Source organism: Tenrec ecaudatus, chromosome 1 (assembly GCF_050624435.1).
Source record: "Tenrec ecaudatus isolate mTenEca1 chromosome 1, mTenEca1.hap1, whole genome shotgun sequence".
In the NCBI taxonomy this organism is placed as follows: Eukaryota; Metazoa; Chordata; class Mammalia; order Afrosoricida; family Tenrecidae; genus Tenrec; species Tenrec ecaudatus.
The window spans coordinates 229,768,234-229,792,521 of NC_134530.1; the positions used below are offsets into that span (position 1 = coordinate 229,768,234).

The 24,288-nt window shown below is 46.3% G+C and overlaps 1 protein-coding gene across 11 annotated transcripts in view; it reads left to right on the forward strand.

Annotated features, from left to right (window-relative positions):
* HHAT (hedgehog acyltransferase) overlaps window positions 1-24,288 on the forward strand; it is a 408,436-nt gene that overhangs the window by 94,920 nt on the left and 289,228 nt on the right. For all 11 annotated transcript variants that reach the window (XM_075529943.1, XM_075529933.1, XM_075529928.1 and 8 more), the window contains 2 exons: window positions 2,832-2,945; window positions 16,816-17,010. In XM_075529943.1, the coding sequence (XP_075386058.1) occupies window positions 2,832-2,945; window positions 16,816-17,010 (309 nt within the window). The remainder of the gene's footprint in view (window positions 1-2,831; window positions 2,946-16,815; window positions 17,011-24,288) is intronic.

Consider the following 24,288-nt stretch of genomic DNA (forward strand, 5'->3'; position numbering starts at 1 on the left):
CTAGAAGAGACTTTGGAATGTGCTTTCAAACACCCAGTAGCTAAAGCAAATATAAGATGTGATGAAGTCAAAGAGCTCAACAAAAATGTTTATGGGCAAATTGAGACAACAAAGTAAAGCATTAAAATGAAATGTGCAAAGACCTGGAGTTAGAAAACCAAAAGGGAAGAACATGGTCAGCTTATCTTAAGTTCAGATAACTGAAGCAAAATTCAGTGTGTGGATATTATGGGAGAAACATTGAATGATACAGTCAACATAGAAAGAAGCTGCAAGGAATACGCCAAGTCATTGTACCAAAAATAATTGGCTTCAAGAGGTGGCCTGTGAGCAAAGATGGCTAGTGTTGAACGGAGTTGTATAACCTGCGCTGAAGGCATTAAGAATGGATAGGATACCAGTTGAAATGTTTCAGTAAATGGATACACTGATGGGAGCACTCACTCAGATTTCTATTCCAAGAAATTTGGAGGACAGTTGCCTGACAAACCAGAAAAGATTCCTATTTGTGTCCATTCTAAAGATAGGTGACCCATGAAAATGTTGAATCATATTAGTAAAATTGGCTGAATATAATTAAAAAATACTTCCATAAGTGCATTGCCAGACAAACTTCCCGCCAGATTCAGAAGAGGACACGACATGTGGGACCTCGGTGCTGATGTCAGGTGGTTCTTGTGTGAAAACATGGCTTTTGTGTTAGACATGAAGCTGAAAGCAGAGAGTAACAGAAAGATGTATAGTTGTTATTCACAATGCAAGGAGATTTGACTGTCTGAATCAACAAGCTATGGATAGCATTGTGAAGAACGTGAACTACTGACCACTTATTTGTATTCATATCGAACCTGTGCATGGGCTAAGAGGCTTCATTCAAACAAAAAGGGAACATTGAATGGTTTACAGTCAAGAAAGGCATGTGTCAGTTATATCCTTTTTCTATACTTATTCAATATTTATGCTGAGCAAATGATCTGAGAAGCTAAGCTGTGGATAATGCTCATTAGCAACCTTCAACAGGAAGATGAGAACACCTTGCTCTGGGAAAGAAAGGAGAAGTTGAGGAAGGCACTTGGTGATGAAGCTGTAAGACTGCACGCAGCCTTCAGTCTGGTTTTCAGCTCAACATAAAGAAAACGAATATCCTCACAACCGAACTAGCGGATAACATCCTGACAAACTAGAGAATACTGAGGTTGGCAAGGCTGTCATTCTTTCATTTGACCTTGAGCCACAATCAATGCTCCTGGAAGCAGCAGTCAGGAAACCAAGCAATGTCTTGCACTGGACACATGTTCTGCACAGACCTCTTAACGTGTTAAAGAGCAGAGGCGTCACTTTGAGGACTAAGGGGGACCTGACCCACGCCGGGACATTTTCAGTGTCCTCATTGCCTGGGAAAGCTGGGTAGAAAATAAGGAAGGCTGTGGAAGAATTGATGCGCTATAGTGCGGCGAATACTACTGAAGATGATACCCCGGACTTGCAAAGAACAAACAAATCTGTCTTGGAGGAAGTGCCTGCAGGGTGTTCCCGAGGGAGGAAGGTGAGAAGTCATCGCTTGTATTTTGGACATGTTGTCAGGAGAGACATCGTGCTTGGTAAAGCCGGGGCAGTGCAAAAATCAAGAAGAAAAGGAAGAACCAGACAAGATGGACGAGGCCAGTGGCTGCAGCAGAGGGTCCAAACAGCAATGCTGAGGGCCGTGTGCACGGGCGGTGTTCTCTTCCTTTGTGTGCAGGGACACTGTGGGACAGCACTGACTTGACGGCTCTTCACAACCACTACCACATCAGGAGACGCCAGTCTCTGACAAAGGACGTCAGCAACAAGGGGGCAGGAGATGGATAGCCCCAGTGTTGGCCCCAGCGGGCTCACACATCACGACCATTGTGAGGCTGGTGCAGGACTGTCATTTTTTTGCTCTGAGGCATGTCGAGTTGCTGGGTCAGAGCTGACTTGACAGTCCCCAACGACCCCAGAGACGACAAACTTCCCATTTGAGGTTGGCCCATCACTGTGTTCATTTCCTTCATTCTCAACGTAGTCACTGCGATGTTCCCAGGGATCTCTGAGGCCATCCAGGAGTTTCAGGTGTTGCTTCCCAGCCAGGCCCACATCCACTCGCGTGAAAGAGTCCCTAACTAGCACCTCCCCATGCCACACCTGCGCCAGCCCCAACTCGGAAGCTCCATGTACACAGCCTGGCCCCGACACAGACACAGAGCCTCCAGAGGCTAGGGGAATCAACCTTTCCTTGTTTAATTATCAGCGTACATTAACTTATACAGTTATTTCTCTACCGAGTTATTCTGCTGCCCGTAAATGGCAGCAATAGTTTACATAATTAACTGCAAGCAGCTTTATCAGTGTCCAACTGACATTGTTTTCATTAGTGAAAGCATCAAGGTGTTTTCAACTTGGATCCGCCCCCCCCCCCAATAGAATCCTTGTACTGTCTGTGTGATTTGGGGCTTGATGGAGCCCTTGGAAGCCCCAGTTTCATCTTTTATTTAAAAAGAATGATTTTTTTAAAAAAAAGATCCCATCCCATGGGGAATCAACTGTAACAAAGACACTGAGTCCTAGAAAGTGTGAAGTTCCTTTGGGAATGGTAATGAGACCAGCCAAGCTGGACGTGGGTGGGGAGAAGGTGTGTGGGCGGGGGACAGGGCGGGGGGACAGGCTGGAAGTGTTGTGTAAATGCCAGTCTTGTAGAGCATGGATTCCTGGTGGCCTCTTCTCTCTGGCTATTGATTCAATGGAGATTGCTTTCCACTTCAGATAGGTACTAAAAGCCCTCTGATGAACTTCTGTTTTGGCCCATTTAGGACCCGACGGACTTCGAATGGAGCTTCTGGATGGGCTGGGGGAAGCGGCGGCTGGCATGGCTTTTCCTTGGCCACCTGGCAGTGTCTCAGATGGCGATGTTGCTTGCCGGGAAGGTAAGGTGACATGCACCATTTCCTTATGGGCCAGTTTTCCCTTTGCTTTTGAGAAGAAAGAGTGCTGGGCTCTGGACCAGGAATAAGCGTTCTAGTTTGGGAAGCCTGGAAAGGATGGGAGAACCTTGTCTGGGACTCTTTTAGTTTCCTGGGGGTGCTAAACAGTGTCACCAAGTGGTGCCCTTAAGGGACAGAAAGTTATGGTCTTCACAGTTCGGCAGGTGAGGAGGCCAAGTTCAGCCACCAGCGGGCCACACTTCCTGGCCACTCTAGGGGACAATCCTTCCTGGTCTCCCACGTGCCTCTTGGCGCACTTTCTCTCTGTTTCCCTCGCACTGTGTCTGCCCTCGCCTTGCAGAGAACACTCTTCAGAGCAGATTAGGACTCATTTTCCTCTGAGTGCTGCGAACATCCCCAAAGGAAAAAACAACACCCCTTTCTAAATGGCATTCCCACGTGCAGAGTTTAGGGTGTCTACCTCACTGTCGTAGGAGCAGTATTTCAGCCATAGGAGCCCCGGTGGGGTAGTGGTTATGTGTTGGCCGGCTAACCGCGAGGTCTGCATCTGGAAACCATCACCTGCTCTGCAGGAGAAAGATGAGGCTGAGTCACAGTCTCGAAAACTCACAGGGGCAGGCCTGCCCCTCCTCCAGGGGTGCTGTGAGTCAGCATCCACTGGCCAGTTGCGAGTCTTTTGATTTAGTGCTTCCATAACAATGATCAGTGAGACATTTAAAATAAAGATCTCACCATTCGTTTCCTCTGATTTCTTCCAAAAATTTATCCTTCAAGCTCTTCCCTATGAAGGCTTTGGGGTAAAAGTAGGTCCAGGTGGTATCCCTCAAGATCCTTCCTAATCAAACGAGCCCACACACGATTGGCTGCTGTTGAGAATGAACGTGATTTCCCTCGCAAGATCGGCAGAAGGATCGCATGAAGGAGCGGGATAATTGTCTCTGCAGCTGGAACGTGCAGATTGGAGTTCCAGCAGCACTGTGCTCTCCCCTGGGTGTTTTAGAGGACGTGGGATTCTTCACAACGGGTGTCTGGGCAGCGCTTCTCGTGGGGCACGATCGAGACCCTCTTCACCTGTTTGGCTACAAGGAGGCCAAGGTCCTGCCGGGAGGATGCGTTCTTTGGCCTCTGTGGGGTGCCCTCCGACTCCTGTCTTGCCTGCTCTAGATTCCTGATATGAAAGAAACGAGTCTGTGCTTGGAACCCCCCCCAAGTGAAAACACACCACAACCAAAGAGCCGACCTAGAAGTAAACCCAGGAAACACGTTTGATTCTCAGCGGCTCAGGGAGGTGATACTACAGGGACAGGAGAAACAGAAGCCCGAGGGAGGGAGGGAGGGCCTAGGATACGCACGAGATGAGGACACTGGCTCCACGGGGTTAGGGATGCGTACCCGGCTTTGCCCAGTGCTCAGTTCTTTTATAAAAATCAGTCTCCTGGAAGATAGGAAATCCCAATAACTGTCCTTGATTTATCTACTGCATGAATAAGAATATTTTTTTCTACTTTGAGTGTTGCTTTACTTTTCTAAGGTGGCAATTACAAAAAAAATATGAGCTGTAAGATTTGAATATATTTAACGTTTTATTGGAATTTTTTTGAATACTCGTATAATAAATTGTGCTTTTAGGGCGAGGTTTCCTAAATGAATCTAGGAGCCCAGGTGGCACAGTGAGTTTAGCAGCAGACAGATAAGGTCACAGTTTGAATGTACCAGGAAAAAGATGAGGTCATCGGCTTCGGAAAGATGCCTGACCTTGGAAATGCTGGGGAGTCGTCCTCCTCCTCGGTCTTTCAGGGTCACTATGTGCCAGAATCAACTGACCGCGGTGGGTTTGGACTAGTAAAGTGTTCAGCTACCTCAGCCCCTATTAATGAACTAGTCTTCCCCACGAAGGTATGTTAAAAATTAATTTTTAAACCTTAACTTCCTAGGGATTTCACATTTTTATTTTGGACTCGGGTTTCTCGTGGATGAATGGCTCATTCTTGGTTTCTCCGTCTGAATGGATTGCTATCTCTCTTTCTTCCTCCATGAGGAGTAGATGAAGCCTTGGGAGGGTGGCTGTGAGATCCAGCAACTCTTACGACCGCCGCAGTGTCACATCCCGGTGTTAGACACCGAACGTGCCCTGTTTAGTCCATGGCTGTGTGATTGGCCTTCTAACCTTGGGAGAGCTTTCTACCACTGAGTCTTCATTCCTCATCTGTACAATGGGGATGCTGTGACTGTATTGTTCTCCCCCCCTCCCCCTTCCAGTATGACAAGCTCCATTTGTTAGCCATTTCGTCATCAAAAGTGAAGATGAGACTTGGGAGAAATGGAGCAGAGGAAAAGCACAAAAACGATGGTAGAAATAAATTCTAATAAATCAGAAATGGGCTCAATTCCTGCTGTCCCTCCCCCCCAAAGAAAAGGTATTGTCAAGCTGGATTAAAACTACTAATCATCCAGAGATGTGCTTCTTAGCTAGGTCAACTTAAAACGCAAGCCCGCAGAAAGTTGGAAAGCTAAAGGGCGGGGAAAGATAGTTCAGACAACACTATGCCCCAGCCCCACACCGCTAGTGTGATTTTATGACAGTGTGGAAAAAAACGGGACTTTTGACAAACAGGGTTATGGCTCAGTCATTTACAAAATCGTATTTGGGAGGTATCACAATTTTCAGTGTCTGTTTATCCACTGTGTTTATACAAGGGGACTTCAAGACATTTGTGAGAAAAAGGAATGAAAAAGTAATGAAGTTTTCCCACACACTTTTTGATATGCCCTTGTATATCTGCACCTGATATTTAGAGAGCAGACTTTTCTGCCTTCAAGAAACGATACCCCCTTTGGGGAGAGTGTTAGTGTCCCTGAGAAAATTCGTATGTGAATTACCTTATATAGTCTCGTATAAGCCGAGTTTTTTTTTTAAAACATTTTATTAGGGACTCATACAACTCTTATCACAATCCATACATATACATACATCAATTGTATAAAGCATATCTGTACATTCTTTGCCCGAATCATTTTCAAAGCATTTGCTCTCCACTTAAGCCCTTTGCATCAGGTCCTCTTTTTTTATCCCCTCCCTCCCTGCTCCCCCCTCCCTCATAAGCCTTTGATAATCCACAGATTGTTATTTTGTCATATCTTGCCCTATCCATAAGCCGAGTTTTTCAGCACATTTTTAATGTAGTTTTTGTGTTAAAATTAGGTGCCTCCCAAAGGGCATTTATAGAGGTCTAAATAAAGACATGTACATATGCAAATATATTTACATATGAGCATGGGGAAATAGATCTATGTGCATATATTTATAGGTTTAGTATTAAGGTAGCAGATGGACATTGAGCCTCCACTCACGTACTCCCTCACTGCAAGAATAGTTTATTCTATTAAATTAGCATTCCTTTATGCTCACCTTCCCGACACAATCGCTGAAGACAAAGCGGGTGCATAAGCAAATGTGAAGAAAGGGGCCCAGCTATCAAAAGATATAGTATCTGGGGTCTTAAAAGCTTGAAGGTAAACAAGCGGCCATCTAGCTCAGAAGCAACAAAGCCCACTTGGAAGAAGCACACCAGCCTGTGTGATCACGAGGTGTCGAAGGAATCAGGTATTAGGCATCATCAGAACAAAAAATCATATCATTGTGAATGAGGGGCAAAGTGCGGAGTGGAGACCCAAAGCCCATTTGTAGGCCACTGGACATCCTCTTACAGAATGGTCTCGGGGAGGAGACGAGCCAGTCAGGGTGTGATGTAGCAACGATGAAACATACAACTTTCCTCTAGTTCCTAAATGCTTCCTCCTCGCCCCCCGCCCCCCACTCTCATCCCAATTCTGCCTTACAAATCTGGCTAGATCAGAGGATGTACACTGGTACATGTAGGAACTGAAAACACAGGGAATCCAGGATGGATGATCCCTTCAGGACCAATGGTGAGAGTGGTGATACCAGGAAGGTGGAGGGAGGGTGGGGTAGAAAGGGGGAACTGATGACAAAGATCTACATATAACCTCCTCCCTGGGGGATGAACAACAGAAAAGTGAGTGAAGGTAGATGTCGGACAGGGCAAGATCTGACAAAATAATAATTTGTAAATTATCAAGGGTTCATGCGGGGGGAGTGGGGAGGGAGGGGAAAATGAGGAGCTGAGAATGGTGAGAGCAATGAATGTACAGATGTGCTTTACACAATTGATGTAATGTATGGATTGTGATAAGAGTTGTATGAGCCCCTAATAAATTGATTAAAAAAAATTAGGTGCCTCCATGGATATTTGGATTGGCTTATACTTGAGGGTATACGGTAATGTCTTCCCCTTGACTACAGGCTCCTTCCTTTCACACGCTTCCTGCATTTCCAACTGTGGCTCGCATCACCAGCAAGCGACCCGCAATAGGTTATAGGTACTGCTCTGTTTAATGTGTGTGCAGAGTTGGCTTCTACGACTATCTGCCAGTTGTCCTGTGGTGGCCGCATGATCATATGATGCTGGACGCTATGCCACTAGTATCTCAAATGCCATCAGAGTCACCATCAGGATAGATTTTAAAGGAGCTTCCAGACTAAGACTAGGAAGGAAGGCCTGGTGATCTCCCTCAAATTAGCCTTCAACCTGAAGGCTCATTGAATGTTGTCCATGCCTTTGGATCTCTTTGGACGTGTCATCAGGGGGACCAATCACTGGAGAAGGACATCCTGTCTGGTAAAGTAGAGGGCCCGGGGAGATGAGAGAAATCCAGCGGTCATGACAATGACCTCCAACACACCAACCTTCACCAAGGTGGCACGAGACCGGGAAACACTTTGTTTGTAAGACCCAGGGCTGCCAGGAAGTGGAACAGCTCACCAGCGACCAACAGCTTCTGCCTCTAGGAACACATGGGGGAAGCTTGGTTCTGCCTCTTTGAGGCCATGCGTCCGTAGGCGGCACCTTCCTGTCTTTGAGCCCTTGTCCTGATTTGTGTAATGGGGATGATGCCACTTCCTCCTTGGGCTGGTGTGAGGGTGCGCTCTGCTGTTGGAGGCTGTGCTTGTGTACAGTGGAAGCCTGCTGCTGCGGCCTCGGCGTGCAGTGACTGTGGTCTGCGTGTGACTGAGAGCAGTCCCCCGGGTGGTGTTGAAAACAGGAGGGACTGTCTTGAGATACCACCGTCTCGGGAGACAGAAGCCTTACCAGCATTCCTGTCATGAATGCCTGTTGTTAACCCCTTTCACCTGGGCCTGTTGTGCTGGATCCTGGGTGCGGGGTGTGTGTGTATGTGTGTGTGTGTGCGTGTGCGCGCGCGCGGTGGATCCTGGGCGCGGGGTGTGTGTGTGTGTGTGTGTGTGCACGCGCTGGATCCTGGGTGCGGGGTGTGTGTGTGTGTCTTTGTGTGTCTGTGTGTATGTGTGTGTGCACGCGCTGGATCCTGGGTGCGGGGGGTGTGTGTGTGTCTCTGTGTGTGTGTGTGTGTGTGTGTGTGTGTGCTGTATCCTGGGTGCGGGCTGTGTGTGTGTGTGTGTCTGTGTGTGTGTGTGGGGAGGGGGGCAAGGTTGAGAGCAAGCCCACAGGCCTTTCCTTTGGGGAGCCGCAGTAGAGTCAGGATGCAGAGACTGCAAATGATGCTTTCCTGGATGCAGTGGTCCATGGGAGAAGGAGCAGGCAGAATTTTCCTTGGGATGATGTCATGACAGAAGGTCGCTCCCAAGCTGCGTGTGAAGGAAGGGCAGTTGTTATTGATCTTAGCTTCCTGCAGCTCCTTATCAGGCCTGGCCTGGGCGGGCGGGTGGATTTGTCCTTATCTGCAGACTGTGTCTTCTTACGCACCCTCAGGAGGGCTTGCTGGATGCCTTTTTCTTGGAAGGAGGCGAGCTAGCACTGAGTCATCCCTCCGTGTGTGTCCGATTTCCTCCCCTGGGTGACCGCAGGTTTGATTTGCGAGACAGCTGGTGGGCAGGGCTCCGGCTGTGGCTGGCCACAGTGCTTTCTTTGTCCGAGTGCCTTTGGCCCTCCTAAGTATGAACCACAACTTTGGCCTCATTAGCTCTGGACTTTGACCACCTGGACTGAGTGTTCCAGATGGCCTTCATTTGGGTGGATGTGTTTGGTCCTTGTTCAGGGTAGAAGATTTGGGCGGAGGTGGTCACGTATCTGCACATGCCCCCAGGCATCATAAACCAGGGCTGATGCTGTGGCAGGACCGGCACTAGCAGCCCTGTCTACCACATTTCCAACCCTAAAGGATGCTTCCCGCCTGCATTCAATCATGGCCCTTCCTGAGCTGGCTGCGTCTCCTCCCAGAAAGCCCTAGTTTATTTTCAAAAGCACCATTTTCTTTAAAAAAATTATTTTTTTTAATGCAGTTTACTTGACTGACAAGTAATAAAACTTTCCACTGGTTTCCTTGGCCAGGGTTAAGTGCCTTCTCCCTGGGCAGAGCTCTCTTGGCGGGCTCTGGTGGGAGGGCAGCAGGAGCCAGGGCCCTGAGAGGGAGAGCTGAGTCATGGCTCGGAGCTTTGGCAGCAGGCGTGTTAGGATTGGCTGGTGTTTTGGGCTGGGCAGACCGTTGCCACCGTGGCCTCCCCGTCACCTGAGACACCACGTTCTCTGCCCTCAGAACTAAAAATACCCGAGGCAAATTTTCTGAGAAGGTGGCTGGGTGCTGGGGGCTGCGGGTGGGAGCAGTGCCGACCACAGAACAGAGTTTCCACTGTCTGTCTGTCAGCAGAACTCACCTCGTTAGCACCACGCCCTGCCGGGCTGAGCTCACCCGCCACAGCGGATGCCTGGGGCTCAAAGTGTGGTCCTGAGGTGTTGGGTGAGATGAATGGACTCCTGCTGCAGCCCTGCTGGTGAAGTGGTGATACATTGGGCTGCTGACCACAAGGTCCATGGTTTGAAGCCACCAGCCGCTCTAAGAAGAAAGACGAGGCTTTCTACTGCTACAAAGAGTGTCCGTCTCGGAAGCCCACCAGGGCTGCCCTGCCCTGCCCTGTAGGGTAGCTGTGAGTTTGAGGGGATTCCTTGGGCGTTATGTTCACGGTGCTTCTTGTCAACGTGTTCTTGAATACACTCTCCTCACACCACATGGGAAGCTCATCCGTGACGGGCACTGCAACGTGTGGGAAATCCCATGGTCTTCTCATTCCATTTCCCACAAACTTCCCGAAGCCCCTCATGCCTTTGTGGAAACCGGACCCTTCTACCTCTGTGGGCGCACAGCTAAGGCACTTCCTCTGTCTGCGACCACTCACCTTCACTCCCAGGAGAAGCAGGTCCGAATCCAGTTGTTCGGATGCTGGTGGTTCCCTCGTTGGCTTGTTATGGTGATGCAGACATTTGGTGGTGGTGGTGGTAGCGGTAGCAGCACAGGGTTTGTGCATGTAGGAAATGATGGTGCCTATCAGAAATATTGACTGCTTTTTGGGTATTATATTTCTCAAACAGTGCCCCCGCTAAGAAGCTTCTTTGAGCAGACGTAGGAAGGAAAGTGATTGCGAGCCAGTCTGATCGGATGGGCAACAGGAGTTCCCACCTAGGGCTCTCTGCGTCCACACCTCCTCAGAAGCAGGTTAATGAGGGAAACTCGCAGGCACGTCCTATGATCACTTGCTGCCCAGAGCATAAGAGAGAGAGGTCGAGGTGGTGTGAGGCGGGGCCTTGCCAGGCGCTTCTACCCAAGGCTGGTGCTGATCCCCTAGGAAGGAGGCTTGAAGAATACAAACTCAACACCCACTGCCATCACGTCAATTCTGAACTGCCCTATGGGTTTCAGAAAATGTCACTCTTTATGGGAGTTGAAAGCCTTCTGTCTCCTCTCGGGTTGCTTGCTGGTGGTTTCAAATTGCTGACCTCGCAGTGAGCAGCCCAACATGCAGCTGCAATGCCACCAGAACTCCACTTACAGATGTACTAAAGCCAGGAGAGCAAGCCCGTGAGGAGGACTGATTTTGGTCTGGGAGAAATGCTAGCTGAGTTGGAGAGTCTTTTAAGCGGACTTCGAAGGGTGACAGAGAGCAGACATCCATTTCTTAGGCTGGTACCTGTGCTTTAAGAGCTGTTCCTAGCTGAGGTCTCATTCGATATGAGTAGAGTTGTAAGGAGCTCCCATGGTGGAATCCAGATATGCATGAGTGTCTCTGTCCCACCACATCGGCAGAGAAGCCTTTGCTTGCTGGAGTCTCGATGGGACAAGTTGAGACGTGGGAAAACAGTAGTTTTTCACATTCGTGGGCTAGTTTATTGTTACTTCTTAGAACTACCAGGTACATTTCCAGTCTTGGGGAAGCATGCCCAGCTCTGTATCTGTCCAACTATTCCTGCCACCAGTTCATTATTTCCACCCACTGTTCACTTGCTTTGTGCCAAGTGGTGGTGGTTGGACATACTGTCAGTTCAGACTAGTGGCAGCCCGTGGGCTACCGAGGAGAGCTACTCTGTAGACTTTTCTTGGCTGCCATTTTTTTTGGAGGTGGTGAGTGGGTTAAACCGCCACTCTTACGGTTAACAGTTGATCACACAGTTTTCACTGCCTACGGACCTGATGTGTCAGGCACCATTTGCTGTGCGGTAGGTTCTGGGCCTATGTTCCAGGTAGGCTTTCAGCCTGTCAAAGGAGCTGATCACCTAGAGAGGCAACTCTGGCCCCTTTTGAGAAGCGGTTCGATGCGGTAAACGCAGGGAGTAGCTGGAATGGGCATGCACTGCAGCCTGGTTAGGCAGTAGGTGCTATGTCTTAACCAGAAGGGCCCTTAGTGTTTTTGTCCTGCTTAATTTCAACTCCCCCAGCAAAGTCTTTGGTAACTGCAGCGCCTGGAATGAAGAGAATGGAAGGGGGTCCAAGTAGTCTGATGGGGCTGGCATCTGCACTTCAGGAAAGTTCCATCAGCCCATCTTATTCTCAAGCTTTAAGCCGCTCACACTGTGTTACTTTCTTTGTAAAAAGAATGCCACAAATGCACATTTAAAATCACGGTGAGATAGCAATGGTTGGTGTCAATTTGAGAGGATTAAGAGTGAAGGGGTGGAGTCTGGCCTGTCAATCAAGATATAACCAATGAGGCCTCTGTGTGGGCATGGCCTTCTCCTGAGGATTCTGGGAACTCTGGTTTTCCTTCTTGGAGGGGGGAGACACTCTCTGCTCACCCCCTGAGAGACGCTCTACTGACAAGACACATGGTGCTATTCTGACATAGCCTGTGACCTCTGGAACCTGAGAAGCCACATGGAGAGCCCCACCAGCGCTGAGATGCTTACAATGCCACGGGATCCACAAGACTTCCCACCCACTGACCTGTGATCTTCCTGCATTCAGCGTCAGTGCATGTGTTTCATGAGTCCGAAGAGGACTTTATAGATTGGTATTGGACATATGTGCTAATATCAGACTTATAGACTTGATCTGGACTGGGCTAGAATGTTTTCTCAATATTCAACTGCTCTTGTATTAAAGCTCCTTCTTATACACATGTGAGTGTCTGTGAATTTATTTCTCTAGTCCACTCAGACTAGCACACCCTTATCAGAGTGACTGAAAAAGAAAAACCATTTAAAACACCAACTCCTGTGGGTAAACCACACCACTCCCTCATGATTGGTGGGAATGGAAACCGGCACAGCTGACTTGCAAAATGGTTTAAGCAGCTTCTTAAAGCAAGACAAAACAAACAGGAGCATACCATTACCATAAAACTCAGAGATTGCATTCTTAGACATTTTCCCCCCAAACACAAACACTTATGTTTGCATGAAAACCTGCACATGTGTGCCCGTGGGAGCTTTATCCATAATCGCCCTAAGCGGGAAACAGCCCAGATAGCCAGCAACAGGTAAGTGATCGCAGGGTGGGTTATAAAGAGCGCCGCTGCGAGAGCCCCCTGTGGTGCTGGCATTGTGCAGGGTCCTGAGAGTGGTGGCGGGTACTCAAGTTACACATGCAAAATTAGTCTGGACATCCCCACAAATGAGTACAGGTAACGGGGGAACTCTGAATAAGCTCTATGACCGTCTCCATGCCAGTATTCTAGGTGTGGTAGTGTACTACAGTTTTGTAAACTGTGATCCTTGTGGGGGTGGGGTGGGGAGGGGGAAATGGGAACCCTGCACTCTTTGTATTTCCTCTTGTAACATCATCTGAATACACAATTACTTCCATACACATTTAAATGAAAAAGGCCTTGTGTAAAAAAGCCCTTGTGTAGAAGTGGCCCTTGATTGGATTCTAATTTGTGGCTTAGAGCCCCCTTGATGCTGTTAGGTGCCTTTGAGTGGGTTCCTGCCCTTGGCAACTGGACAGACCAAAGACTATGGAGACCAGAAGGCAAGCTGGCCTGGCCCCGGGCCATCCTCACAATGGCTGTTTGAGTCAGCCCATCTCGTCCAAAGACTTCCCCTTCTTCACTGTCCTTGGATTTTACCAGTTATGATGGCCTTCTCCAGGACTGGTCTCTCCTGGGAGGGGAAGTCTCGCTGTGCCTGCTTCGAGGCCACTTTCTGGCTGTTCTTCAGCGCCATCAGAGCCCAGCATGACATGAAGATCGTGGGCTTGGGGTACACTTGGCCTGATCAATGTGACCCTGTTCAAACAGCCAATCCTTCCCAATCTTTTGAACCTCTCTGTTGGAAATGAATTGGTCTCCTCTGACGTTTTGGTAGATTTTTGAAATTCCCACTTGACATTGAGGGTGAGTATGACCAAAGCACTGTGCATCTGCCCAGATCACCCTGAAAGCTTGGAGAAAGTCTTACTGCCCTTCTAGCGATGTGTCAGAGGACTTGTTTTGGAATTCAAGGTAATAAAATTCACCATCTTTTTGAAAAGATTACAAAATGTCTGGTTTACTGGTAGGCAGAAGGTCAGTCAATGAAATACGTGAGCTCATATGCAGAAAGGAGAGGTGGGTCTGTGCTGCCATTAGACTTTTGATTATGAAGCTGGTCTTGAACACTTGAAACAGCCTGAGTGCTTTCCAGCTTGCCTTTAAAGGTCCAGGGCTGGACTGCTAATTGTCAGTCAGGGGTACAAACCCACTATTGACTCCAAGGGGAAGATGAGGCTGTCTTGCGGTCTCAGAAACCCTCTCTCACTCAGGCAGCTGTGAGTTGGAATTGACTCAGTGGCTGTGGGATTTGTTGGGCTGCACTTAGGGAAGCAGGTCACTCACGAGGACGTTCTTCGCACTGCTAGGCAAATGTCACTTTATCATTCCTCGGCTCCTCTCGGTGCTTCCAGCCCCAGGCTTGTGTGTTGGCGGGTCAGTGGCTGTAGGAGGTCTGGCTTAAAATCTGCTTCTGTTGTGACTGCCCTGCTCCGACACCATCAGAGAGCAAGGTGTGCGTAGCTCAGCAGGCTGTATCAGGATCCTAATGGTGTTTTGGAGATGTAATTCCCCTAGAATTTTTAGAGATGGCCTAAGAAAATTATGATTTTAATGGGACTCTACTGTACACAGCAGGCTTGTAGAACTGCTTCTTATCATGTCATCCTTTCCCCCACCTGCCCACCGGGAGTGAATAGAGTGGGATCATTTGTCCACATCAAGGAGAACCAGTGGGTGATACAGGAGTTAGTGGAGAACACGAGGTTCCTATGACAGCTCTTCCTCTGTCCTGGAGAGCACGGCAGTACACGTTGTCTGCCGGTATTACTGGTGTCTGGCAGCAGGTGGAGGGTGAGGGTGTGGGACACATTTGACTGCTCCAAGGTGGCTTTTGAGAGTGCAGTTAAATTCATCCTAGAAACGTTCAAGCAGATGGAATTTGTCCGGCACAATGAAGTAATTTCTAAAGGTTCTTTCAGCGTTTTCCAAGTTGAAGCTGCTTCAGTCTGTGGTAAATTCCCAAACGAATGCCAACCCACCGTCCTTCCCTTTCCCCGCAAAAGGAACAAATAACATTTAATAAAAATGTAGGTGTATACGTACATGTAGAAGAAAATTTTAAGTAATAATCCTGTCAGGCTGAGAAAATAGCCTTCTTCTTTTATTTGTTAATAAAACTACCTCAGAAGAGAATTTTTTTTTTTTGCGACCTTGTTCCTTCCAGTTGGACTTTGCCCTGCAGTGGATGTTGTAGGGGAAAGTTTGAAGAACGTTTATGTGGCTGTTTGCTGTGGGTAGTAAGATGGAAAAATAGTAAAAATGAACTCCAGATTTTACTGGTTATCCTGGAACTTGGAAATGGCTGACCTAGCTTGGCATTTAGAATGTTCCCTTGTGGGCTTGGGAAAGAGTCGTTCTTGGACAACATCTTGGTGGAAGAGTTAGCGTCTGAGGATGGGACGTGGGATGCACCCCCCACGCCCGTCTTTTCTTGAAAGCAGGCATTTGTGTTCACAGAGCACCTCCACTCAGCCTGCCCTCACGTTTTAACCTCAGGCTGTTCCTGGAGACCACAGCGTGCCGTGCACACTGGTAAGGCACATCGTGTCGCCCCATTGGAACAATAACCGGTATCTGTACAGTCATGACTGTGGGTGTCGCACACTCATCATTTACACGTGTTCACTTATTTAATCCTTACACCTGCATGCAGTGGATGCTGTGATTACCTGTATATGAAGAAACTGAGGCCCAGGGAAGTTAAACAACTTGCCGAAGGTTACAGAGCTGGCTAATGGGAGACCAGAATTTTAACTTCGGCAGCTGGACTTTGAAGTTCAAGCAATCGAACAATTGCTATATGTTGCCTCGCAAACAACGCTAAGACATTATGGTGGTTTTTTAAAATGGGGGTTTACCAACTGTATCTGACTAAAACTATGTTGTAAAAGCAGGATGTTTATTTAATATTCAATGTCATTGCTTATAAAGCTTGAGAATTAAAGAGAACATGACTCTTTAATTCTGCTAACCAAGTTCTCCCCCCCCTCCCAATTCACTTTCATCTAGTTCAGTGGTCCTAATGCCATGATCCTTTAATACAGTTCCTCATGTTGTGGTGACTCTCCAACCATAAAATTATCTTCGTTGCTACTTCATAACTGTAATTTTCCTGGTGTTAGGAATCGGGTGACCCTGTGAAAGGGTCATTCAACCCCCAAAGGGATCATGACCCACAGGTTGAGAACCGATGATCTGGTTGATTGCAACTCATAGTGACCCTGTAGGACAGGGTAGAACTGTTCCTGTGGGCTTCCAAGACGAATTCTTTTGGGGAGTAGAAAGTTTTGTCTTCGTCCCATAATTCTCCTAAGGTGCGTGTAAATATACTAATCATCTCGACACTGCAAAGGTCCTCAGTATTACATAAATAATATATAATTCTTTAAACTAAAGATGATAAAGTAGAGCTTGATGTCTAATTGATTCTAAATCGCTGACTTGGTATTCAGAAGGCATCTGTGACTGGGCTGGTCCAGCTTGTGCAGGAAAGCTCCCTAGAAATGCCTTCTCTGCCAGACTGCCTAGACAGGCACACCGGTTTCCCTTTCTCCGTCAGCTTGGATGGATAATGCCTGTTTGTGATGCAGTAGTCCATGTTAGCAGTCTCTCCTCTGCCTCCCAAGTTGAACAATGTCATTTAACCGTCTTTTGGCCTCCATAGGATAAGCCCAAACACCATCTTATTATCTTATGATTGTGGGATCCAGGGGCCGACGTGGTCTGGTTGAGGCCCAAGAGTGGCTACTTACTTCTGGGCAGAACTGACCCTCTTCTAGAGACCCGGGGGTTAGCCCAGAATTTACTCTGGGGCTAATGTGGCCAGTCCCTTGGAATTCTCTTTGTCTGTGTTTCCCTCAATTCTGAATCAGTGGAAATGGAGTTTGCTTCACGAATCACTAAACATTCATTATTCTTGTGTATGCAGATCATTGAGTAGTAATACCCATGACCTCTTCTCACTCTCTCTTTTCCTCCCTTCCCCTCTCTGTCCAGCACAGACCCTGGATCCTCATGGTCTATGGAATGTGGGCCTGCTGGTGTGTTCTGGGGGCCCCAGGGGTATCCACGGTTTTTCTCCATACCACCATCTCCTTCTGTGTGGCACAGCTCCAGTCGCCGCTCCTGTCGTGGCTCTGTTCTCTCCTCCTGCTTTCCACACTGAGGTTGCAAGGGGTGGAAGACATTAAGGTAAGTGGGTTTGGCTTACTCACCTTGAAGGCTTTTGTTTTCAGGCAGGCGTCTATTGAAGAACCTTCATCGGGCTCCCCCTAGTGGCTGTATGTGATACATACATGTGAATGTGGTCTTGCATCTTGCAAGTCTTAACCTTTTGTGTGTGATTAGATCCTAGCTAGCCCTTCTATGCTGCCCACTGTCAACCTCGTATCTTGGCTTGCAGTTTGGTAGGCACAGGTATCTGAAGTCACAGGAACAGAATTTCAGGACAAAGGAAATTAGCAAGTAATAATTCCCCAGGGCATTTAATAGAATGTATTTGTCAAATGCTCTTTAATTTACAGGATCCTCCCATGTACCTCCTGCGATACCTGCAGGAGCTCCTGAGACAATAAGGAGGGGATTGTTCTCCCTCTTAGATGATGAAACAGGTTTATTGAATATTTACTCACGTACACACTGGAAGCTCTTTGAATTTAGAAAATTAAAACAACATGTTTTGTCCCAAACGTGCTTTGTCCCAAAGGGTACGACCAAGCTCTTATTCTTGTAAACACAAATGAATCTTAACAATTAGCATATTAATTGTGTTAATGGAGGACGACATAGGATCAAAACTCCATGTTTACAGAGCTTTTGTTTACATTAGTAGGATTTTCTTTTACAGGAATTTATGTTCTTAACTTTTTTCCCCCCTTAGCCATAAGATCTTCAACTCAAACCAAGCCCTTGCTATTGAATTGGTTCTGACTCATGGGGGCCCTGTATAGGAGTTCCAAGATGGTAAATCACTTTTTAAAAGTTTTATTAGCACTTCATTCACATGTTATACATATGAAATAATTCAATTATATTAAGAAGAGTTGTAAAATTATCACCACATTCAATTCTAAAACATTCTTCTTCCTTGTATTCATTGTTATTCATGTAATTGTTTTCTTTCATTGTGGCAAAAATAGACACAACAAAACGTTCTCCAGTTCCACAATTTCTACATGTATAATTCAGTGTCATTGATTATATTCTTCATGTTGTACAGCCATTATTGATATCCTTTATCAAATTATTCCACCACCACTAACATAAACTCAATGCCCCCTAAGCTACAACTCTTTGCAATTGGTCAAGTTTGGTTTCTTTCTTTATTTTTAGCAGTTTTATTGTATTAAGGTTCATATGTTTTATACTTCCATGGCTAAACTACTTCTAAAAAGAGTTGTATATACATCATCACAATCATTTCTACTGCTCTTTGCCCCTTCCTGCATTCATTGTTTGCACCTCAAATCCCCTAACCCTTCTCAGAGTGTAAATCTTTATGGAAGCAGAAAGCCTTCTCTTTTTCCTTTGGAGTGGCTCATGAGTTTGAATGATCAAACTTAACTGATCGCAGTTCTCTTAGAAGCAAAACCTATGATGCTTCATATATGTAAATATAGGAAGGAATTTATATCAAAAATGGCTCACATAGTTGTAGAACTATAGAAGTCCAAGTCTGATCAGATTTCAAATCTGAGGGTCAGATGTTAGGCTGGAGGCTTCTCCTGGTTTACATAGCTATGGGAGCTGAAGAACCAGTGGTTGACAGGAAGACAACACGCCGGGGCTGCAGAAATGAATGAATCTAAAGCCAAGAGGTCAGATGGCAAGTTGCTAAGACTCCCAGGATCATCAGGCAATATGGCAGGCAGTTTGCTCAAGTCTATAGAACTGGAGGTCCGTGAGCCAGATGGCAGGAAATGGATCCAGCAGCAAGCAAGCAAGCAAGCAAGCTTTTCCACAGCATCCCCTTATGTTGGAAGCAGACCACACACCCCAGGCAATTAATTACATCAAGGCTGTGACCTGAGTATAGACATCACCTTCCATCCTAATCTTATTACATTATGAAGGCTTATGACTAGTCGGCTCCAATTACATTGTATCAGGTCAGGTCAAAGAAACTCTGGTCATGTAGTGGGTTATGAGGTACGCTGCTAACCACAGGGTCAGCTCTTCCAACACACCGTCCACTCCGTGGGAGAAAGATTAGGATATCTCCTCCCATAAAGATTTACAGCCTTAGAAACCCAAAGGGGCAGTTCTACTCTGTCCTTTAGGGTCATTATACATCAGAATTGACTCAACAGTGATGAGTGAGGTGTAGTCATGGAAGATTGCTAGGTGTGAACTGCCAAACTACTGAGAATCCTGACTTAACCAAGCAGCAGCGAAATACCTTACCCACAGTGCCCCGAGAGTCTCTTAGTAATGAAAATAGTGCTTTTTTGTTTTGTGAATGGCCACCAGGTTTGGTCCCGGGGATACTGGAAGACCAAGAGATGGCACCCTGAGTTTAGGGCTCTGATGCAATGCTGAGCCGACTGTACTGCTCAGGGAAGCCTTTGTGCACTGTTTTGGTTCCTGTGATATGTTCTCCAATCCTCTTGGAGAGCTCCAGACTGTCTGGTTGTCTTGGTAACATGCATGTCGCATGCCTGCTTGTGTAAGTCAAAGTTAGGACCTGGTAGGACTGCTCAGGCTGTTCATGTAGCTTTCCTTTCTTCCCTCTCTGGGTGGTGAACCATGTTACCAGGCTCAGCTGATAAACAAAAGATTGGAGGTTTAAGTCCATTCAGAAACACTATAGGAAAAAGACTTGTCAATTTACTTAAAAAAGAAAAGAAACCCTATAGAGCACAGTTCTATTCTTTCTTTTAATTAAATACTTTTATTGGGGGCTCTTACAGCTCTTATCACAACCCATTGTGTCAAGCACATTTGTACATATGTGGCCATTCATCATTTTCAAAGCATTTTCTTTCTATTTGAGCCCTTGGTATCAGCTCTTCATCCCCCCCCTCCTTCATGAACACTTGATAATTTATAAATTATTATTTTCATATCTTCCATCATCCGCTGTCTCCCTTTTCCCACTTTTCTGTTGTTCGTCCCCCTGGGATGGGATTTTATGTTGATCCTTACGATCAGTTCCCTCTTTTTCCTTCTCACCTTCCCCTTCCCCTCCTGGTATCTCTATTCTAATTATTGGTCCTGAGGGGTTTATCTGTCCTGGATTTCCTGTGCTGCAGGCTCTTATCTGTAGCAGTGTCCATGTTCTGGTCTATTCAGATTTATAAGGTAGAATTGAGGTCATGATAGTGGGGGAGGGGAGGGAAAGGAAGCATTAAAGAATTAAAGGAAAGTTGTGTGTTTCATTGGTGCTATACTTCAACCTGACCGGCTTGTCTTCTCCCTGAGACCCTTCTGTAAGGGGATGTCCAAATGTCTACAGATGGGCTTTGGGTCTTTACTCTGCAGTCTCCCTCATTCACATTGATATGATTTTTTTGTTCTGGGTCTTTGATGCCTGATAACTGATCCCATCGACACCTCCTGATTACACAGGCTGGTGTGCTTCTTCCATGTGGAATTTTTTGCTTCTCAGCTAGATGGCTGCTTGCTTATCTTCAAGCCTTTAAGGCCCCAGATGCTATATCTTTTGATAGCCGGGCACCATCAGCTTTCTTCACCACATTTGCTTATGCACCCATTTGTCTTCAGTGATCATGTCGGGAAGGTGAGCATTACAGAATGCCGCATTATTAGAACAAAGTGTTCTTGTGTTGAGGGAGTACTTGAGTCAAGGCCCAATGTCCATTTGCTATCTTAATACTTAACATAAAAATATATGTACATAGATCTATGTCCCTATTGTTATATAAAAATATATTTACATATATATGCCTGTATTTAGACCTTTATAAATGTCCTTTGCCTCCTAGTTCTTTCCTCTATTTCCTTTTACTTTCCTCTTGTCCCACTATCATGTTCAACCTTCATTTGGGTTTCAGTAATTTCTCACTGTTACATTGATCAAGCCCCACAGGGCACCCTACCTCTTTCTCTCCATTGATTTTAGTTCACTTTTTCCCTTGCCTCTAGGTTGGTTGACCTGCCCCCCTTCCTTTCTCCCACCTCCCCTTCTCCCATGTACCCCTGGAACTATCGGTCCTGTTGTTTTCTTCTCTGAATTGTTTATCCTGCATATTTTATCTAGATAAACAAGCAGAGACATTAATAAGCACAAAAAGAAGGCAAAGCCAAACAAAAAACAAAGGAAGGCAAAACCAAAAAAACATAACAAAACAAAAAAACAAAGACAAATACAAAATAACAACAAAAAGAAAGCCAGTGACAAAACAGGAAAAGCCTATACATAGTTCCAGGTCTGTTTGTTGACCTTTAGGAGTATTTTCCAGTTGAGTCTGATGTGGTGCCACACTCTGTCCCCAAAGTCTATTTTTGGTAATCCCTGGGAACTTCTTTGCTTTGCTCCCCTTGCTGTTGCATGCCCTTAGTGTTCTGCCCGGTGTGGTGGGGTCAGACTGGGCACAATTCCTGTACTGTCTCCAGTGCTGTCCCCCGTAGTGCTTGGGTCAGTGAGGGACGTCACGTCTCGTGGTGTGGCTGGCCTGTGGTCCTCTCTGAGCACACTTCTATTCTGGAGTGAGGGGGCTGCTATGAGTTGGATTGACTTTATGGCAACTCCCCCACTTTTTTTGGACTGGGCTTCATCCATGCTGGCTCTAAGCTAACTGTGGATTGATTTATTGCATTCATGTTACATGGTATCACATAGACATCTACTGCTTTTCTGATTAAGTGACTCCTGCACTTAGTCTTGCAGACCAAGATATACATGCTTTGAGGGTTACTGCAGTGTTTCTGGGTCTTTTGTATTTCCCTCAGGAGCCTAATCAGTACAGAACTCCCTTTCCATAAGAGCCCTCTGCAGGTGCCCATTGGTAGGCAGGCGTGGCTCTGTTGCAGACTGTGTGGGGCTGAGATGGCTGTGTGCAGGCTCCACGTCATGCTCCACGTCATGCTGGTCACCTAGATGCTACTCCTCCTGCTTCCTAGGGAGTACTCACCCTCTTACTCGCTGCCACTGAGCCCATGCTGACTCACCGAGACCTCCCTGTGGGTTTCTGAGACGGTTAACTGCTGACGGGAGTAGAAAGCCCAGTGTTTCTCCCGAGGAACTGCTGGTGGTTTTGAACTGCCGGTGGTTTTGAACTGCCGACCGTGTGGATCGCAGCCCAACGTGTCCCTATTATACCACCAGGGCTCCTCACCCTAGGAGCATTAAAATCTTGGCAAGTTTTAATATTTTTTCTTTCATTATAGTAGAATTATAACTCCTAGCTGTCTTTATTTTTGTTCAATAATTCATTGACAGGCACTTTGAGGTGATTTGCATTGGATCAGCAAGAACCTGGCCCTGGAGCCAATAGATGTCCTACTTTCTAATATTTTCTATCTGCCACCAAGACTCCAGACTGTAGGCAGATGTTTGACCCTGATTTCATTATCTGGAAACAGGACAATAGCTCTTCTTCATGAGATTGAACAAGAGAACAATGTATGTTAAGCAATGTTGTAAAAATTTTAATATTATGTATTTTAAAAGATATGAATGAACAGTTTATTAGCATTTAGAATAATAGAAGTTACTGTTGGGAAAACATAGTTTGTTAGTATTTTACATGCACACTTCATGGGATAATATTCTTCTGCCATTGTTTTGTATGTGTGAAAGCGTACACAGCAAAGCAGGGTTCCATTCCACAGTCTCTGCATCGGTGCTCAGTGACACGGCCACGTTCCTCACCTCGCGCCAGCGTTCCAAGATCCCGGCTCTAGTTGCTCACTCTCGTGCGCATAGGCTCACTGCTCATCTACGTGATTTCTGAAAACAACCATGTGTTCAAGAGTGACATCTTTGACTTTTTGAGCTAACCTGTAATTCAGGTAAGCAGAGACTTCAGGGGACCGTTTTCTTCAAACTTTACAGAGTATTTCCGAGCCTGGAGGCCTCCTCTGGTCTCACTGGATTCAGTACGTCTGGATTCTTTGTGAGTTCGAAGTTCCTTTCCACTTTTTGATTCTTTCTGTCAAGTCCATATATGTGACCTTGATCAGAACATTTGGTGGTGGTAGTAGTGGGCACCATCTAGTTTTTCTGGTCTCAAGAAAAAGGAGACTGGTTTGTGGAGACCTGTAATCAGATTCCTTCTCTGTTTCTTGGATTTCTTTCTTTCTCTTTTGCTCAAGATGACTAGAAACCTCTCAGGGAGGAGACAAGCCAGTCAGGGTGCGATGTAGCAATGATGAAAAATACAACTTTCCTCTAGTTCCTAAATGCTTACTCCCTGCCCCCGCCCCAACTATCATGATCCCAATTCTACCTTGCAGGTCTGGCTAGACCAGAGGATGTACACTGGTACAGATGGGAACTGGAAACACAGTTTCCAGTTTCCAGGGCGGGTAATCCCTTCAGGACCAGTGGTGAGAGTGGCGATACCAGGAGGGTGGAGGGAGGGTGGGTTGGAAAGGGAGAATCAATTACAAGGATCTACATGTGACCTCCTCCCTGTGGGACGGACAACAGAAAAGTGGGTGAAGGGAGACATCGGACAGGGCAAGATATGACAAAATAATAATTTATAAATTATCAAGGGTTCATGGTGGGGGGGGGAGCAGAGAGGGAGGGGGAAAAATGAGGAGCTGGTGCCAGGGGCTTCAGTGGAGAGCAAATGTTTGGAGAATGATGAGGCAATGAATGTACAAAGGTGCTTTACACAATTGATGCATGTGTGGATTGTGATAAGAGTTGCATGATCCCCTAATAATATGATTAACAAAAAGATGATGAGAGACCTATAGTGTATCTTACATGGGCATTCACAGGCTTTGAAGACCCCAGACACAAAAATACAAGGTGTGTTTTTTGATGTTGTGCTATCATAATTTTTTGTACCCTCACCAATGGACTGGAGCTAATACCTTCAGCATGTATATAAAAATACAGGCTTATGAGTAAATTAGGTAGCAGATCTCTTAATAAAAGGTAATTCACTTCCCAGAACTATTGATAAGACAGTCTCTTAAGTACAATTTTTCCAGTGTGTTTACAAAGTAGAATTAATTGCAAAGGCAAAAAAATTAACTCCTAATTTTTTGTGGGGCACTAGTAACCTAAGTACAACCCAACTGTATTTACCATCAGTTTGTGGACAGTTAGCATCCATTATGGATATGTGTGGTGAATACATGTTCCATTTGTTATGCAGATTGGTGAATTGAAAAAAAATATGGCAAGCGATGCAACACCATTGGCTTTGCGTTTCCATGTGTTTGTGCCCTTGCAGTTTTCTCCATCTGCACATCCTCCTGGAAGCTCATCCTTGAACATCATCTTAACCCTTGGGGGGTAATGAAACCCAGGGCTTGGACAAGAAACCCTGC